Source organism: Myxine glutinosa, chromosome 8 (genome assembly GCF_964187855.1).
Source record: "Myxine glutinosa chromosome 8, kmMyxGlut1.1, whole genome shotgun sequence".
Classification (NCBI taxonomy): Eukaryota; Metazoa; Chordata; class Myxini; order Myxiniformes; family Myxinidae; genus Myxine; species Myxine glutinosa.
This window is the reverse complement of record NC_136268.1, coordinates 166186902-166201599: the sequence shown is the minus strand read 5'-3', so window position 1 is coordinate 166201599 and position 14698 is coordinate 166186902. Positions and strand designations below refer to the sequence as shown.

Sequence of the window (14698 nt, the reverse complement as noted above, 5' to 3'; positions counted from 1 at the left end):
TTTTTCTTTCACTTCACATTCTTTTATTTTTGGTGTACCTTTCAGACCCTCCTGGAAGGACTCTGGTATTCCCCTAAACTTCTTAGTCGCCACAGCAAAATATGCAATATATAAATCAAGGAAAATTAAAATTGATAATGGGCATGGGTTTGATGTTGTTCCTATGTTTAATGGGCTGGTGTCTGCAAGAATAAGGTTAGAGTTTGATTATTATGTGGCGAATGAAAATGTCAAACTCTTTGAGTGCAAATGGTGTATTAATGAAGCCTTATGTGTTGTGAATGAATCGAATTTGGTCTTTCTTTTCTAATAATTACATTAAGAACTGTGTTTGTTTTTTTCAATTTTTCAATCTCTCCTGTAAAATTTGACGACCTGGTTTGTTTTTGTGAAATAAACGGTGTTGCAAATTCAATTCAATTCTTTCTTTCTTTCTTTTTCTCTCTCTCTCTCTCTCTCTCTCTCTCTCTCTCTCTCTCTCCTCTCTCCTCTCTCCTCTGTCTCCTGTCTCCTGTCTCCTGTCTCCTCTCTTCTCTTCTCTCTCTCTCTGCCATGGCCCTGACTTTGTGAAGGTGGGGTACACCATCCTGGATGTGGCGGATATCTGGGCTGCTCCTTGGAGATCGATCAGCTGTCTCTGTGTCACAGGCTTGTTCAAGAGAACTGTCCGGGATATACAACAACAAGAACAACAGCAACACAAAGCTACACATATACCAAGATGCGGTCTCGGTGTAACTCTCTATTCTACTGAAACCTTCATTTTATATGCCAAGCAGGAGTGCAGGCTGAACCCTTTCCATCTCCGGTGTCTGTGGAAGATCCTTGGGGTTCACTGGCAAAACAACATTCCTGGCACAGAAGTTTTGACCATGGCTAAATCAGTCGGTATCATGGCGATGCTGAAGCGGCGAAGATTGTAGTGGCTTTGGCATATGGTTCGTATGGATAATGTGTGTCCGCCAAATCGATCCTTTATGCAGTTCAAGATGAGGGCATCCGCAAAATTGGAAGGCCAAAACCTCGTTTCAAAGATCTATGTAAAGATGACTTGAAGGACTAACAAGTTGGAAAAATCATTGGAAGCTACAGTGCTGGACAGAACGAAGTGGAGGAAGAACATAAATGATGGATTTCTATCCTTTGAGATTGGGCAAGGTGAAAAGGAAAAGAAATAAAGGAGAAAAAGAACACTTCAAACAGAGTCTATCTCCAACTTGGAATGCCCCAACTGTAGTACGGAGTGTGCGTCACGTGTCGGACTCTTTTCACGTATGAGGACACACCAAAGATGAAACTAAAACAATCATGAGCAATGGTATTCTGCCAAAGATGATGCATGACTGTCAGAACAAGCTGCACACAATAAATTACAACCTTATCTTCCATGCTCTTCCGGGGATAATATTATGGCAAAGTCAAGTAATCCTTTCACAAAAGCAATTGCTTTTCTGAACACCTTGTATCCGATCGGAATGATGACGAAGGAATGCAAAGTGGCCAGAAAAGACCTTATGTTACCCTCTTTCACTGTAACTACCGTCGAGCATCCAAAGCAATTCCACTCAATTGGTTTTAGTTATATCTCAGCCCTCTCTGCTCTTTAATATCCTGGAAAATGCTCCGCGTCCTTTCGGCTTACAGCTGACATTTGGAGCTTATGACACCTGCCCACTCATAACTCGTGAATCATTGTGCTCCATCCAGCCTGTCCCAAAGGAATGAATAAGCACCCCACGAAACATCAGTTAAAAAGAATTCCTCCATTTCCATACTCTCCATAAAATAGTGTATTGATACATAAAAGGGCATAAAGAAGTGTGATGTTCAGAAATTAACAGTTTCTTTATTCTCCATCCTAGCAATTACAGGATAGAATGAGCCAGGGCTAAAGGGTGGGAAAAGGAACCCATTCGCATTCATGGAAATATATATTTGTCACACATAGCCAGAACGTTGAAAAGTGAAGGTGTATCCATGCTCCATGCCCATTTCTCACTAGTCGTGCACTTTAAGCTAACTCCGAGGGCCTTTCACTCACTCACCGCAGGCAGGTTGGTGGTCTTTCTGTCTTCTACCGACTCCTCTCTGGTCTTGCCCCCCCCCAGCTCTCTCTGTGCTCTGTCCCCCAAATATTCCTACAGGTCGCACAAGATCTGCCTGCAACCCTCTTATGGTTAAACTGCCAAAGTCTAGGCTCTCTGCTCACCTTCACTCCTTCATTCCTCTTGTCGCCCGCCTCTGGAACAAACTCCCTCACTCTCTTCAATCCCACTCCTCCCTCCAGGTCTTTAAAACAGCTGTTCACCACCATCTCTTATCTTCCCCCATCCAAAACCTTGATCTTTTCTACCCCCGCTAATTTCACCCCAAATCCACTTTTTTGAAATACCAACTTCTTTCCTGGAAGTCCTTGGTGTCCTTGTGTTTTATACTTCTCCTCCCCCTCCCCACCCCCATCCCATGCCACCTCTCCTCAAGCCCTCTCCCTCCCACAGATCTCCCAATGTCCCTGCTCTCCATCTTGTCTCCCGCTCCCTTTATCATATGTTTTAAGTGTCAGTTTGTCTTTTTTATTGATCAATGTTAGCTCTTACACGAGTCTCGATCTTCTATATAAAAAAAAACAAACATGATTGAGGATTTTTCGAGCTGCAACATTTATTCGGCTGCGGCGGAGTTGATCAGCTGCGCCAATGAACCTGATTTATGTCTGTCTGTGTTTTTCGTTTCGCAAAATGAAATTCTACAAACGTCTCGATAAAAAGCTACTGGACCAAAGACCCACAAATATCTTTTCTTGGTCATCTATTCACCGAACGTGATTAATGCGCCAAATAGGACCATGGCGCGCTGGACGTTGGAACTCAATTCATTTTAACAAACCGGCGTTTCCAAACATCTGAACAATCAGAGCGAATCAATTATTTCGTTCGTTCATTCAGAACTATGAAGCCTCCATATTATCTAAATTAGCGTGGCTCGTGTTTTTTATGTAATCATTTTTATGATGGATATATATGGAAGTTTGCAAAATAATACGATTGCTTGTATCATTGCGAATTTGTTAAATTCACCTTCCATCGGAGGACCAGGGAATGCTGTTGGGACCTTTTCAGGAAAACAAATTCATATTTTATGAGGATTTTAGGGGAAAAAAACAACTGCTTCTAGAATTGCTGTTTTATTTAATTAATCAAGCATGTTGTAGTCGTTTAGCGAAATGGGATTCGAAAAATGTCTTCTTTTTTTTCTTTTCTTTTTTTTGTATACAAGATCGAGGCTCGTGAAAGAGCTAAAATAATAGCATTCTCTCATTTGTGGAAGTGCATTCCGAAGGATGTTCAATCCCACTCTTCCCTCCTGGGCTTCAAGCCAGCGGCGAACATCCATTCCATGTTATCCCAGATCCCTAATGGTGATATTTTCTACCCAATTATCCAAACTCACTCAATTCACTCAAAAGTAGCTTACTCACTACGTTCCCTTTGCTCCTCTCTTTTTCCACGGGTACAGGGAGAACAGTTTCTCCCCAAAAGGATTGGTAAGTTTTGGTATCAAACTGCATTACCTCTGGGCAGGTAACCAGGCAAACATACATCCGAGCCCACCTGTATTGGAGAGCACTGAGACAGGGGATTATAGAATGATTGAGGGTGGGGGGACGTTTTACTGCGATGGATGAGTGGGAGTGAGTACGAGGTGGGAGACCAGGGATAAAGAGAAGGGAAGGGAAGTAGGGAAAGGAAAGCACAAACACACATCCACAGTCACACACATACCCACAGTCACAAACACACACCGACAGTCACACACAGTCGCACAAACACACAGTCACACAAATTGTCACGTACACAGTCACACGCACAGTCAGCCACACACTCACACAAACAGTCACACAATCACCCATACAGTGACACACAGTCACCCACACAGTCACACAAATAATCACACACAGTCATAAACAGCCACCCATACAGTGTCACAAACAGTCACACAAAGTCACCTACACGCTACACAGTCACACACAGTCGCCCATACAGTGACACACAGTCACCCACAGTCACACAACTAGTCTCACACACAGTCACACACACATTCACACAAAGTCACACACACACAGTCACACACAGTCAACCACACAGTAGCACACAGTCACACAAATTGTCACATACACAGTCACACACACATTCACACAAAGTCACACACACACAGTCACACACAGTCAACCACACAGTAGCACACAGTCACACAAATAGTCTCACACGCAGTCACACACACATTCCCACAAAGTCACACACACACAGTCACACACACTCAACCACACAGTAGCACACAGTCACACAAATTGTCACATACACAGTCATACAGTCACACACTCGCACAAACAGCCACACATTGCCCAGGAAGCGCTGCTGATTGATGACCTGAACATCCCAAATTGATCAAGCTCTGCCAGGTGGGCAGCGGTTCAGAAGCGAGATAAGACTAGGTAGTTTGAATGTGGGATAAATGGAGGGAGAAGTCCTAGTCAGGTGGACAGAGAGGGTTCAATTCTAGGATCTAGGAATGGAGGACAGTGTTAATTGTGCCGATATGGAAGGGGGATGTTCAAGATCCAGGGAAGTACAGGGGCATTAGTCTCCTTAGTGATGTCATGAAGGTGCTGGAGAGGGTTCTTTTTTGGGAGGATAAGGAAGAGTGAGGAGCAGGAGATCAGAGAAGAGCAGCAGGAGTTTTAGAAAGGATAGGGGAACAACAGATGGGATGTTCGTGCTGAGACATCTGGTGGAGAGGAGATTGCAGGTGCAAGGTGAAATGGCATTGGGATTTGTGGATCTGGAGAGAGAAGGAGGATGGATGAACCGAGGGAGGATATTGGTGTGCAGATGGCCTTGACGGGGAGATTGGTGCAATGCCGGCTGAGATAGGCTGGACATTTGGTGTGGATCGGGAAGAGAGAATGAAAAAGAGAAATAGGTTGAGGGAACAAGGTACGGTATAGGAGGAAAAGAGGTAGACCACGGTTGAGGTGGGTCGATTGTGTGAAGAGCGATATCAGTAAGCTGGGGGTGGTTGGAGAGTGGCTTAAGACGGAGGGGAGTCGGGGAGTATCATGGTCAAGGCAGGGCAGGAGCTTGGTACCGTTGGACCTCACTCCTTATAAATAGGAAGAGGAGAAGAAGAGACTGACAAATGGCTGAGAAATCCAGGAAGTACAATAAACCGACGTAGACAAAAGGAATAGAGTAGTTTCATCATTTTGTGGAGAACAGAAATATAGTAGTTTCCTCTAACATGGATAAACATCTTCAACGACGCAACAAAATTACCATGCATAGTGCCCAAATCTCCATGAAGGTGAGAGTTGGGACAATCAATACACGTATCATATTTAGTTTTTCATTGCATTTATTGGTAAGAGAAGAGGACCGTATCACATGACTGTACAATTTGATTGGTGGTGCCTCTCAGGGCCTTCCGTACTATAGTTCTGGAGGGATCTGGAAGGATGGGTTATCATCACTCAGAGGTGGAAGACTTTGGGAATGGAAATATACAGGTCGATTTCAGAAGGGCTCAGGTTCAGAGAAAGGGAACTCCAGACATCACCACATTTTGTCCCTGAGATTATTCAACTTCACTGGCGATCTTCGCTGTGCAAGGTCATTACGAGGTCAACGACCACCAACTGTTGTGCTTCAACAGCTGCAGTGGTACCTGCAGTTTGCCGTTAACGACCAAGTGCCCTCTCTCCTGCACTCGGCAGTGCTTAATGCGGAAAAGTTACTGAAAGACCGTGAACCTGGAAATACATTCATGTTGTTGGGAAACGGAACTTTCTTTGAGCCGCAGTAGAGAAACTGGTGATTTGTCTCTGTAAGCTAAACTTCAAGTAAGAATTAAGTTACACACTAAGCTGATTGTAAGATTGACACGGGTCGAAACTTGGAAACTAATTTAGCTTATCGGTTTGAACCATTTTTCTTTGACAGAAGTTTGAAAGTTAATAAAGGGTGCAGTCAGGCTTGTTGGTATCTCAGAATGAGGAGAATATTTCATGCATGACTGTTTGTTGTTGCTTGGAGACGTTGCAGAATTTGAATTCTGAAGAACTTAATTATTTGTATCACTGGTCTGTCTCCAAACTTATTGATCTGTTTACTGCGCAGGAAAAGGCTCATAGCATGCCGAGTACAATTAGCATTTGGCAACTGTCGATGGCAAAGCTTCTTGTCATTCTTGCAATTGTTTCACAATGAGCTGGTTCGGGCTATTGAACAGCCCCCATAACACTGCCCCACCTCACCTCCGAAAATGAAGACAATTGTCCCACAACCACCCACCCTTCTCCTCTCATTTTGTCATCCTCCCTCTCCACATTGGAATGCTTCTGCCATCACCTGTATTCTTCCAAACCCCAAAACACCCCATTCCTGAATTATGAATCTCATTTAAAAAATACACAACGGCTGAGCTTGTGAATATATTATTGCTCACAAGTCTGTTGAGGATTCAGGATGTTTTGACAGGAAATACAATATGGCAGAGCATGCAAGGATGCCTCCAGCTTAAACCTCAACTTCATGCCAAGTGAATACGAGCATAGCGCAGAGGAAGCATCTTGATATCTCCAGTCAATGATCTTTGAAAATCCTCACTTTTATTTCTCAAATAAATGTCTGTTTCAAGATTTAAATACAGTATACTCTGCCCCAGTGATTTATACACTTGTTATTTATACACCTGTTACTAAACAAGCAAGGAAATGGTACTGTGGCTTTGTTGAAATGCCAAATTACATCCTTCTCTGTCTACGGTGTCTTTAGGCTTATGGGGGAGCATCATTGCAAGACAAGGATTTCAAAAAAACTCTTCCTTGACATGAATCACTAGGGAATAATTATGATATTAATTAGGAGAAGGGAATAATCTATAGGACATTTGAACCTGGGATCCTACCATTGTGACCTACCTGCTGATTTAGGAACATTAAGCAAGCAAACGCCAATATCACTCAAGAGATTCACAAAAATCATTTTCCCAACCAGAATTAACATTATGGACAACACACTTTCTCCAGAGACTCACCCTGAAGTTTTAGAGACTCACCCTGGAGTTTAACAGACTCACCCTGAAGTTTAAGAGACTCACCCTGAAGTTTTAGAGACTCACCCTGGAGTTTTAGAGACTCACCCTGGAGTTTGCTGAATGTGTTGATGAAGCGCACAGACAACGAAGTTAGTTCATTGCAGTTGAGGCGCGCTACCTGCACATGTGCACATACTGCACGCATCATCTTGAACACGGCATCTGGAATGCAGATCAACTTGCAATCTGATAGATCTGAAAGGAAACCATTTCCACAGCATCAACGCAGATCAGTGTGCAGTTCCATGTGTGTCAATTGGCACAGTAACGTTTTCAAGAAGGTTGTTTTTCACAAAAAAACTACGTTTAGGTATTAGAGGCACCGTCAAACGCCATTATTGATGAAATCATGTTTAACGCTTTTGTGTCACAGGTGGTCACCCAACAATTTTAGGTTTTTTTTTTCTTTTCTTCTTGGTATACAAGATCGAGGCTCGTGAAAGAGCTAACATTAATCACACAAAAAGTCAAAACGACACATAAAACACAAAAAACAAGCATTCTGAGTATTGCGCTGCAATACATGTCCCATACCAAAGTTCAAAGTGCCATAACTTTGTCAAAAATGATCGAATATGCAAATTTCTGCAAGGTTGATGCTGGTTTTCAAACTTGATCTGAGGTATGCTGAGACACAAGTGTGTCACGCCTCGCCTCGTTGATAAGCCTGCAAGGTCGCTCCGTGTAGCGGCCTGCACATATTGCACTGTGTGAATTATATAATTACCAACTCACGGTCTGAGGTACTAGCGATTCAAGAGATATCCATTTTTAAAATATTTTCGTTTAATTAACGATATCTGCCAAACCACGTGCCCTATCGCAAATTCCAAAAGGACATTTTAGTAGATTGACATGCTGAACAGATCTGTGAAGTTTCCCCTCGATTGGATCAAAAATGAGGGAGGGGCTCGGTTTTAAAGGTTCATGCTTAAAAACGTCATAACTCTGAAACCATCAGTAATTTATTATATTTTCCGGTTCACGATCAATGATCGATGTGTATATATATGTTGCTCGGCTTGGCTCCACACCTCCTGAAAGCGCGCGCTGTGTCGCGCTGTTGACGTTCACGGGACGAGGCTGAGGGCGCACAGTGCGGCTTGAGGAGAACTCGAGAATAAACAAGAGATATCCATTTTTAAAAATATTTTCGTTTAATTAACGATATCTGCCAAACCACGTGCCCTATCGCAAACTCCAAAAGGACATTTTAGTAGATTGACATGCTGAACAGATCTGTGAAGTTTCCCCTCGATTGGATCAAAAATGAGGGAGGAGCTCGGTTTTAAAGGTTCATGCTTAAAAACGTCATAACTCTGAAACCATGTGATGCATGACGTCATGGTCGGCGATTTTTTGTTCGTCATGGGTATGCGATTCTGCCTGCAAAGTTTGGCCTCGATCTGTTCAGCCGTTGCAGAGAAAAAGGGGTTTTCGTGTTTTTAAGGAAAACAATATGGCGGCTGAACCACGTGACCTGTGACGTCATAATTAACAATAAAATATTCTACAGACCGAGTCCATCATATGGTGAAAATTTTTATCTCAATCGGTCCTATTATTGCAGAGAAATTGGTTTTTAAAGGAAATTAAAACTTAAAATGGCACTGAGTTAAGGATCATCAGAATTATCAGAATTCCCAAAGTTCAAAGTGCCATAACCTTGTCAAAAATGATCGAAACGTCGTGAAGTTCGAACTTGACCTGTAACTTATCATGAGGAAACCATGTGCCAAGTTTGAAATCATTAGCATTACGCGTTTAGAAAAAAAGTCCGGAAAACTGTTCTTTGCGTGACGGACTGATGGACTGATGGACTGACAGACGGAGGGACGGCGTGCAAACCTATAGTCCCCTCCGGTGCACACCGGTAGGGTACTAATAAGGGGAGCGGTAGACAAGATGGGGAGAGAGGGGGAAGAACACAAACACAACATTTGAGAGTCGGGACATCGGGAGAAATGTGGGAGGGGGAGGGCTTGGGGGGAGGTGGGAGAGGTATAAAACATATGAACACTGCCAGGACTTCCAGGAAAGAAGTTGGAATTTCCAAAAAAAAAGTGTATCTGGGGTGATTTAGCGGGGGTAGAAAAGATCAAGGTTTTGGATGGGGGAAGTTAAGAGATGGTGGTGAACAGCTGTTTTAAAGACCTGGAGGGAGTGGGATTGAAGGGAGTGGGGGAGTTTGTTCCAGAGGCGGGAGAAAAGGGGAAATGAAAGAGTGAAGGTGAGCAGAGAGCCTAGATTTTGGCAGTTTAACCATAAGAGGGTTGCAGGCAGATCTTGTGCGACCTGAAGGAATATTGGGGGGACAGAGCACAGAGAGAGCTGGGGGAGCAAGGCCGGAGAGGAGTCGGTAGAAGACAGAAAGACCACCAACCAGCCTGCGGTGAGTGAGTGAAAGGCCCTCGGAGTTAGCTTCATCGCAGGAGATTCTAATGATTCTGAAAGCTTTGGTTTCAACAGCGTGAAGCCGAGCTAGGTGTGAGGCAGGAGCACCAGCCCAGAGGGGGGGGAACAGTATTCCAATTGAGCTGCGGATGAAAGCCTTGTATGTGGTGAGGAGCTCAGGTGTGCCAAGGAAGGACTTCGCACGACGGAGGATGCCCAGTCGGCGACTGGCTTTGGAGTCCAGCTTGGAAATGTGGTTTTCCCAAGAAAGATCATGGCAGATAGTGAGACCCAAAAGCTTGAGCGACAGAACTTGTTGGAGAGGATTATTGAGAAAGTAGGTGGGAGGGTTTTCCAGTCGGTCCTTTCGGAGAGACATTGTAAGAGTGTGAGATTTGTCAGGATTGAAAGACATGTTCCACTTGTTTGACCAGTCTGTGATTTTGTCCAGGTCTGCAGAGAGTGAGGAGGCTGCAGACTGCCGATCTGAGGGATGAGGCATGGAGCGGCAGAGAGTGGAGTCATCAGCAAAGAGATAGAGAGGATTTTCCAGAGAGTCGGTGAGATCATTGATGAAGACAAGAAATAGCACAGGACCCAGAATACTACCTTGGGGTTGGCAGAATTAGGTCTGATAGTGTTTCCAAACACAGCACATCATTCATTTTGCCATCCCAAAATGAGAATTCAAAATGACCCAAGCACAGATTAACAAAGGTAATTTAAGATTCCCAACATCCATACAAATGTCTTAAATCTATATGTTTGAAAGTATCCAATCGATCAAATCTTGGAAACTAAGCAGAGGTTTCAAAGGATAGCTCGATTGACAGCATACCTGTCCCCAATTTGTCTGACGCTTGATTGGAAAGTTGAATCTTACTCAAATATATTCTCCTTCTGGTGTAATCATCGCAGGGAGTGCTGCGTGTCACAAAATATATATTTGGGTAGGGACGTGGCGGATCTACGGATCAGTTGATGATCGGAGGTTAATAAAGCCTACGGAGGATCAAAAATGTCAGTTGTCCAACCTTAAGAATCATCATGATGTCATCATCAGAATGAGCTCACCGACCCAATAGGGCTCTTGCAGTGTTTTTAGAACTTCAATGTGCATTCAAATTCAATAAGCGTGTATATCTTCTACATATATAAAATAAAGTTTTTGTTTGTTTGTTTGATTGTTTGTCTGCGCAAACTAATCTCTTGAACGGTGATAGATATGAGGAAACCTCTAATACAAAAAATGTCGGGACGGGCCCCGGGAAGGTTTTAGGCGAGGTGGCGAGGCCGGTTGAGGCCGCTTCGGCCGGGCTGGGCCCATTTTGCAATTAAAAGCTGAGCTAAATTACAGTAGTCAATCTTCTACGGCCACGAGTAAAAGCTGAATTATGGTAGTAAATGCATTCAAAAAGAACCAAAAATGTTGGGACGGGCCCCGGGAAGGTTATAGGCAAGGTAGCGAGGCTGGTCGAGGCCGCTTCGGCCAAGCTGGGCCCATTTCGCAATTAAAAGCTGAGCTGAATTATAGTCGTCAATCTTCTACGGCCGCGAGTAAAAACTGAATTATAGTAGTAAATTCAGTCAAAAAGAACCCGGGCAACGCCAGGTGCTTTCGGCTGGTATATACAGTCACGTGAAAAAGTAAGTACACCCCATGTAAAGTTTTGACTTTTTCAACATATTTCAACATACAGCTATTTGATCTTCATTTCAACAATATTGATAGATAAAGGTGACATAATATAACAAATATCATGAAACATTTACATTTTGTAGTCCATTGTATAATTTAAATAAACCTCAATGCAAATTTCACATGTGGAAAAAGTAAGTACACCCTTGGCTCTAATAGGTGGTATTGCCTGCCCCCTTTGGCAGAAACAACCTCAAGTAGACGTTTCTTATAACTGTGTCCCAGTCTCTGACATCGACTGGGAGAAATTTTTGCCCACTCCTCCATGCAGAATTCTTTCAGCTGTGCAATGTTTGAGGGGTTTCTTGCATGCACAGCTCGTTTCAAATCCCCCCACAACATCTCGATGGGATTTAGATCCGGGCTTTGACTTGACAATTCCAGAACCCTCCATTTCTTTCTTTTTAGCCATTCCTTGGAGGATTTACTGGTATGTTTAGGGTCATTGACATGTTTCAAGGTCCACCTTCGGTTGAGCTTCAACTTTCCGACAGATGGCCTCACATTATCCTCAAGCACCCTCTGGTACAATGAAGAATTAATAGTGGATTATATGATGGTGAGCTGCCCAGGCCCTGATGCAGCAAAGCTGCCCCAAATCATAATATTTCCACCACCATGCTTTACAGTTGGTATCAGGTTCTTGTGGTCAAATGCTGTCTTTGGTTTTCGTCAATAACATGTCTTCTGGTACTGTGGCCAAATAGCTCTACCTTTGACTCATCTGTCCAGAGCACATTGTTCCACAAGTGCTGATCTTTGCCTAGGTGTTCATTGGCAAACTTTAGTCTTGCCCTGATGTTCTTTCTGGACAGCAAAGGTTTCCCCCTGGCACACCTCCCATGTAGATCAAATTTGTGCAGCCTCTTTCTAATGGTAGACTCGTGCACTTTGACATCAACAGTGGAAAGAGCTACCTGTAGGTCCCGTGATGACATGCTGGGGTTCTTAGAGACTTCTTTCAGCATCTTGCGGTCTGCTCTCGGGCTGAACTTGCTGGGGCGGCCTGGCCTGAACAAGTTGGCAGTTGTTTGGAATCTTCTCCACTTGGAGATGATCTTCCGGACAGTCGAATGATTGATTTCAAATTGTTTGGAGATCTTTTTAAATCCCTTCCCAGACTCGTAGGCATCTATAACCTTCTTTCTGAAGGCCTCAGAGAGCTCTTTTGTTCTAGGCATGGTGACGCCGCACACTTCAACAACAAAGAGCAAACCAAACTAAATGTCTGAGGTTTAAATAAGACAGGCTCCTCCAAGATCCTCTCTAATGATGTTCTAATCATTGGCACCTGAGCTGGTGTACCAGATTGTGATTTTAGGTATTTGAAGTAGTGATAAATGTAGGGGTGTACTTACTTTTTCCACATGCGAAATTTGCATTTATGTTTATTTAAATTATACAATGGACTACAAAATGTAAATGTTTCATGATATTTGTTATATTATATCACCTTTATCTATCAATATTGTTGAAATGTAGATCAAATAGCTGTATGCTGAAATATGTTGAAAAAGTCAAAACTTTACATGGGGTGTACTTACTTTTTCACGTGACTGTATATATATATATATATATATATATATATATATATATATATATATATATATATATATATATATATATATATATATATATATATATATATATATATATATGTATGTGTGTATAAAGCCCGTCATAAATGAAGCATGGGCCTAGTGTCAGGTGTGCTTCTATCTTCTATATTTATTAGACATCCTACAGACGTAAATGAACACTCGGTTTACTCTGCGCACTTTGCACATCATGTTCAGCAAATGTCACCTCCCTGTGCCTTGTATTTATTGTGATTTAAATAAAAACGCTTCCATACACCGACCTTGAGGCTCGGTTTGCAAGCCACCGTCTACAATTCCAATGTAAGAGACATAATTACTCTTCTTGTGGGTCTTCAGAGTCCTCAGGATATTTTGGGTCCTCTGGTTCATTTGGGACTTTTGGGTGTTCAAGCTTTTTTTTTTTTCTTTTTTTTTTTTCTTTTTTCTTTCCAAAAATTTTAAATTACGAAATTTGAAAAAATTTGAAAAAAAAAATTACGGAATTTCAAGTGGCCCAATATCTGGCTTTTCTGCATCCTTGGGATATTTTGGTTCTTTTGTGTCCTCGGGATTTTTGGGGTCCTCGGGTCTTTTTGATCACCTGGGTCTTTGGGGTATTTTGGGTCTTCGGGGTCCACTGTGCCCTCAAGGTATTTAAGGGTCTTTTTGTTGTTTTGGATTGACATCCTACAGACGTAAATGAACACTCAATTTACTCTGCGCATTTTGCACGTCACGTTCAGTGAATTTCACCTCCCTATGCCGTGTACTTATTCTAATTTTTAAAAAACCACTTCTGTACACAGACCTTGAGGCTCGGTTTGCAAGCCACCGTCTACAATTCCAATGTAAGAGACAGAATTACTCTAATTTTGAGTCTTCAGAGTCCTAACGGTCTTTTGGGTTCTCTGGTTAATTTGGGTCTTTTTTTTGGGGTGCTCAAGCTCTTTTGCATCCTTGGGATTTTCTGGTTCATTTCGGTATTTCAGGTCATTTGAGTCCTTTGGGTCCTCAGCATCTTTGGGGTCCTCTGGTATTTTCAGTCATCTAGGTATTTTGGGTATTTTGGGTAATTTGGGTCTTTGTGTTCCACTGGGTCCTCAAGGTTTTTAAGGGTCTTTTTGGTGTTTTGGATTGTTTGGTTCTGTGGGGTCATTAAGGGTCTTCGGGTATTTTGCGTTTTCAGGGACTTTTTGGTCTTCTGGGTCTTTTCGATTTTTTTTGGTCTTTGGGATATTTTGGGTCTCTGTGGTCTTTTTGGTGTTTTGGGTCTTTGATGTATTTTGAGTCTTTGGGGTATTTTTGGTCTTTGGGGTCTTTTGGGTTTTTGCGTTTTTGGGGTTTTTGGGTCTTTGTGGTCTTTTCGGTCTTCTGTGTCTTTAAGGGCAATTGAGATATTTTGGGTCCTTGAGGTATTTAAGGGTCTTCTGGGTCTTTTGGATCTTCAGGGTATTTTTAGTCTTCAGGGTCTTCAGGGTCTTTTGGGTATTTAAAGGTTTTTGAGGTCTTTGGATATTCAGAGTCTGGGTCTTTGGGGTATTTTGGGTCTTTGGGGTATTTTGGGTCTTGGTGGTATTTTGGGGATTTAAGGGTCTTGGGGTCTTTTCAGTGTTTTGGGTCTTTTTCAGTCTTTATGAGTCTTTGGGGAATTTTGGGTCTTCAGGGCCTTTTGGGTTTTTGTTGTCTTTTGGGTCTTTAAGGGTATTGCAGTCTTTGGGGTATTTTGGGTCTTTTGGGTCTTCTGGATATTTAAGGGTCATTGGGGTATTTTGGGTCATTGGGGTATTTTGGGTCATTGGGGTATTTTGGGTCTTTGGGGTATTTGGGTATTTTGGGTCTTCTGGATATTCAAGGGTCTTTGGGGTTTTTGGGG

General features: G+C 42.7%; 1 protein-coding gene across 3 annotated transcripts in view; it reads right to left on the bottom strand.

The window, feature by feature from the left end:
• The window catches only part of LRRC20 (leucine rich repeat containing 20), a 101703-nt gene that overhangs the window by 78779 nt on the left and 8226 nt on the right, over nucleotides 1-14698 (bottom strand). For all 3 annotated transcript variants that reach the window (XR_013624429.1, XM_068125497.2, XM_068125498.2), the window contains exon 3: nucleotides 7198-7347. Coding sequence is in view for 2 of the 3 variants with exons in the window: in XM_068125497.2 (XP_067981598.2) it covers nucleotides 7198-7347 (150 nt within the window). In the remaining variant the exon portion in view is untranslated. The remainder of the gene's footprint in view (nucleotides 1-7197; nucleotides 7348-14698) is intronic.